The following is a 5,435-nucleotide window of genomic DNA, read 5'->3' as shown; positions in this document are numbered from 1 at the left end:
AAATGGCCCAAAATCAGTACCAGTTTTGATCGGCGATGAGTCTTGTTGTCATTTTTGAGTTCCTTGGGTCCATTTTAGCCGGAATCGACCCTCGGATGATGCCTGGGGGTCAATTTTGGCGGCGTCGACTTTTGGGGGTAGTTTTTAAATACTACCCCCGAAAAACCTACCCCTGCAGCAAAATTCAGATAGGTGCTACGGGCCAAATCGACCATTTGGATGTTAGGAACAAGTGTGCAAAGTGGCTTGCTGGTATCACAATTTGCAGTATCCATCTGATTTCCGGGTTGAGGCCCTAGTACTACTATTCGCGCAGATTCCTCGCGAGACGAGCTTTCAAACCACCTTCTATGTGATAGGGTTCACTACCGAAATGATCCGCCTCTCGAAAACGTCGATAATGTAAACGAAGTTAGCGGTAAATTTGAACCCTATCACATAGTATCTCGTTTGAAAGCTCTGTTCACGAGGAATCTGCATCCACTTCGTGATATTGTCCATCTGAAAGAGAATATTGACCATAAGCCTAAACGTGATCATTTATGATTCCTGATTTATCAGCATAATGTACACTGTTGAGTTTTCAGAATAGCTTCAACAAGACGTTTTTCCCGGGACAGTCCACCAACAACGCGAGTTGGCGAGTTGAAGCGAGCAAGGCACGAGTCGGAGCCAATTATTTCGTTAAAAAAATGTTCCACAAAAATGAACCGCAACCTAGCGCGTACGTAAACTGTTAAGAGAACGACAAAACGGAGGAAATTGTGCCCTTTTTACTTATGTACCTATTTCCGCCCTTAGGGATAGTTGCCAAGATTTGCCGTGGCCGTGCCCATCTCGATAGAAGTACCCATAAAGATTTGACCCAGAAAATGTCCAGTCGCTAGCATAGACAGGATCGACATTAGACCAATTATCGATTACATTTTACAAAAGCCCTTTCTTTGAAATCAGAGGGCGGGCTAATAACATGAAGTGGGTATTGTGAAACCATTGTCGTGTAGACAACTTACGCCACAAGAATTCAGCTTGAGGTGCGTCAGCTTTGGGAGAGCGCCTTGTGCTATGCCGTCCAGCACAGTGCTAGGCACTCGGGCGACAGACAGCGTCAGCTTCTGCAAGTTGGACATGCTGCCCAAAATAACGTGCAGGTCCCGCGGAACGTCCACGTGCACATTCACGAAATCCATGCGACCTGAGCTCCGAAACAGGATGGCGAGCTCACGTACCGCTGTGCAGTTGGACCCCACAATCTGCCAAACAGTAAACAGAAAACTGACAAAGACAATCAATGGGAAGATCGAGGGGTGAATTGCATGACATTTTCATGTACACATTAGTACTGTACACTGTGAACATTTATTGTGAAGTGGCAAAAAATGTCGTGACAAAACATCCATCTCGGTCTATGGAACAAATGCGTTGTCACATGTGTGACAGTGACTCCCTTGTTAAAATGATAATGTCAAATCAGGCGTCTCAATGTATAAAACACATCATTCATCTCTGGACTAATGCTTTCACTGTAAACCCAAGTGTGTTCATCATTGTAACTCTTCCTTGTATTTGCTTGAAAGCCCACAATCTGGCATGGCCTGGCATGGCACTGGCACACACTAGGTGAGTGTGTACTGCACGCACATGCGTGGCCCACACTTGGAAGTGTGGACTCCCGCACAAAAAAGCGGTCTTACTGAAGGCTCAGAAGGATTCATTTTCGAGGCACCATTGAGTCAGCTTTTAGTCAGCTGTGCACGTCCATTGAATCCAGATTTAGTCAGCGATGAGTACCGTTTGATCCAGCCGAGCCCTCCGTGAGACGTTTTCGTCGGCCCCATCGTGGATACACGGAGGATCCGAGAGGCCTACTTTGTCACGAAAAGTAGCCTTTCCTGAGCCACAACTTTGATCCGTGTATCCACGATGGGGCCGACGACAACGTACAGAGGGCTCGGCATTGGATCAAACGGGACTCAACTCTCACAAAATCTGGCTCAATGGTGTCTCTAGAGTGTATGCGTATTAGCCGCCCACCCGCCCACACTGTAAAAAAATCTGTAATTTTACAGGAAATGTTTACATAATTTTTGGGGCAGGTGGTGTCGTTAACTATTTTTACAGCACAGTTGTAAAACGACAACAAATTCCATAAAACCGAGGGGTCTACAACTCGTAGAATCAGAAGTACACGACCCTATTATAACCAAGGGGAAATAGGCTTGAACTTCGGTGTACGTTTTCTTGAACTACGGTGAACTCTAGTGAACTTCGGGAACTTCGGTGAACTTCGCTAAACTTCTACAAATTTTCTCGAACTTCGAACTGATCAAGAGCTATGAAAGCCAAATTCTCGCTCCGTAACCTTTGTAATGCAACCCGTAAATATCTGCTTTGAGTAAGCTGGGGACTCGGTTGTAGAAAGCACTCTAAATCACCAATTTTAGCCTTATAAATGTACTTATTTGTTTTGAACTTCAGTGAATCTTACGATTTATTTTGAACTTCGGGGAAATTCGGCATTTATTTCGAACTTTGGGCAACCTTAGGATTCTATTTTGAACTTCGAGGAACTTCGAAGTTTGATTTTGAACTTCAGTGAACTCCGTGAACTTCGATGGATTCGGTAAACTTCGGTTAATTTCAGTGAACGTCGATCGAATTTAACTATAGTTAATAGCGATAAGTTATAAGCGAACTTCAGTGAACTTCGGCCGAAGTTCATGAACTTCGACTTCGGGTGTACGAATTTCTGGAGCCTATTTCCCCTTGATTATAACTTATAATCACGTCTATGATCCATAATCTTTTATAATCTTTATCTATAATCTATAGTCACTCTATAATCTTATACACTCGTCAAAACATTTAGCAGTCCACTTTTTGACGGATGGATTAAATTATCTCCCCTAGCACCTAGGGAGTCGAGATTTGACATAGACATGCATCTATGTCTGTAGTTTAACATCCTCGAGCACGAATGCCGTGCGACACCCTTCACGCCGTACGCATCCCCTAATGATCACGGGGGTGGAAAAGTCGAAAAAAAAGTGAAAGGTATCGAAAAAATCATAAACTAAAAGCCCCAAAAATGAATTTTGAATGATATTTTTATTTCCATCTTTCCTAACGATAACTCCTTTGGATAAAAATCATTGAAGAAATTTCGTCTGTTTGGCTCTATCTCTAACCGTTTAGGCGCCAGAGGGCGTTTTTCACACGGAAATGACCCAAAAACATTTTTATGTTTTTTCTCAGATAAATTATGGTCTCCGATGCAGAGATTGTCAACGCACGGGCTGGCTGGCAGTCCACTTGCCTGCCCGAAGCACTTTCGATCGGGATTGGCCCGCTCGAAAGCTTTGGAGCGGGCCGAGCTCGAACTCAGCCCGCCAGCACGTTCCCCACCTTGCCCCGCTTAGCTCCCCTCACCTGCAGCGAGCGCTAAGCCGAGGCTGGACCGAGCCCGAAACCTCGGCTCGGGCCAACCGCTTGGTGCTGGCGGCTGGCTGGTGGCGGGTAAGCCAGCCCGACCAGGGGTATGCAACGGCCGGGTGAGCGGCTGAGGCGATGCTCGGCCCGGCCCGGCGGGCCGCCCGAGCGCGCGGGACCTGCACGGCTGGCTTCAGATTGTGATTTTTCCCATTTCGCATCCAGTACACCCAGGCTCTCCTCTTCCTATCAGTACTCTTATTTCTTCCCGGCGAGTCATTATTTCGTATTTTCAAAACAGAGGTTATTGCACAGTTGCGTAGTTAAAGAAATCGTCCGTGTGAGTTATCAAGATTTCAGATCGAGTTGAAACTTACAATGGACTTTCGTTAAAGTAAGACCTTTCGATAGGTATGCGTGTTTTCCCGGTAGGTGAAGTGGTTCTCCTACATTAACTTGACAAAGTCAGCCGAGCAGCCGGTGGGCCGGAGAGCGAGCCGAACTCAGGCCGCTGCGTAGTTTAAGAAATTGTCCGTGTGAGTGATCAAAATTTCAGATCAATTCGACACTTACAATGGACCTTAAGGTGAGGCCTTTCAATACGTATGCGAGTTTCTTCGGTAAGTGGAGTGGTTCTCCCACATTAACTTGACAAATTCAGTTGTGCAGTGGCGCAGACCTAACCTCAAACCGCTCTTTTGCAAATACTACATAATGACGACTTACCGGGATGAAATTCAGGTACCGATAGAAAGAGGAAAGCCTATAGGGTGTACTGGAGGCATTGGTTTGTATTGTTAACCACGAAAAATCGGAGAAATCACAATCTGAAGTCAGCTGCGCGGGTTCCGCGCGCTCGGGCGGGCCGCCGGGCCGGGCCGAGCATCGCCTCAACCGCTCACCCGGCCGTTGCATACCCTGGCCCGACAGCCCGTGCGTTGACGATCTCTGCTCCGATGGGGTACTTCGTCAAAATTAAACCCCAAAGAGCAAATTTGTGACTTTTGGGACCGGAGTCCTATCTGCGACGGTTCCTTTTTGCCCGACTCGGATGTCAGCGCCGCAGGCCTAGGTAGATGTATGCCACTCTGTCAATTCAAATGTGTACATGGTACACATTAAATAAAGTGTACATGGCATGTATGTTTTAAGGTGTACACATGCCTATGTACACATTTATAAAAGTGTACATAGACATGTACACATTAATTAAAGCATACATGCCACGTACACTTTATTTAATGTGTACAAATGTACCATGTACACATGTGAATTGACAGAGAGGCGCGTCGCAACGTGACAGCGTTTCGTGAGATATCGCGAAGCCTGTTACGCGAGACGTGGTCTGGCGTCCATCTACCTAGTTCATTTTTACGCATAGGGTGCCAAATTATGCTTAAAGGTAGCATGCGCTGCTTATAGACGAAGTGCTTTAATTTCGGACAAAATCTAGAAGAAATGGTAAACCCTTCCTATTTTGGCTGTCTTTTGTAATATTTCAAGTCTGAAAACGGAATTGAGGAGATGGGGATCTAAAGTACCATAGTACACCTCCTCCACCTCCTGCCTAGCTAAAACAATAGTCTCCTACTAAAATCTGCGATGAAAATGTAATTTCACTACAATTTAATTTGACTGTCCGCAATTGGAGCACTTTCATAAAGTAGCCCATAAAAAGGAACGGTCTGACTGATGAAAAACTTTAAAACGTCATTTTGTCGGCGAAGGCCTGTAGAGTAATGTGTGAAACGTTTAGCCCTGGGGCAGCTCTAAGGTCCACGAGCCCCGGACCTCCGGGGAGCCTTCTTAAAAACTACGCGATTTCCTTTTCGCAAATTTTATTTTTAAGGTTCAGTAGGCGTGACCGGAAAAGTGGTACCGACACCAACAGGATGTATTATGGTACGGTAGCCCGTGTGGAATACTTTACATTAAATCCGTCTTATTTTCGTCTTTTCGAGGAGTCGAATATAAGACGACCGAAAGACGCCTCGGACAGCGGTTTT

The 5,435-nt window shown here is 45.7% G+C and overlaps 2 protein-coding genes across 2 annotated transcripts in view; both read right to left on the bottom strand.

The window, feature by feature from the left end:
- Positions 1-5,435, bottom strand: part of LOC113215727 (uncharacterized) — a 49,406-nt gene that overhangs the window by 40,882 nt on the left and 3,089 nt on the right. The window lies entirely within an intron of this gene.
- Positions 1,014-5,435, bottom strand: part of LOC113204138 (uncharacterized) — a gene marked incomplete at both ends in the record, with an annotated part of 9,997 nt that continues 5,575 nt past the window's right edge. The window contains 1 exon segment of the mRNA XM_026419166.2: positions 1,014-1,253. Coding sequence (XP_026274951.2) covers positions 1,014-1,253 — 240 coding nt within the window.

This window comes from Frankliniella occidentalis, unplaced genomic scaffold (genome assembly GCF_000697945.3).
Source record: "Frankliniella occidentalis isolate FOCC.00 unplaced genomic scaffold, Focc_3.1 Scaffold354, whole genome shotgun sequence".
NCBI lineage: Eukaryota > Metazoa > Arthropoda > Insecta > Thysanoptera > Thripidae > Frankliniella > Frankliniella occidentalis.
Note: the sequence above shows the minus strand (reverse complement) of the source record. Positions and strands in the feature narration are given on the sequence as shown.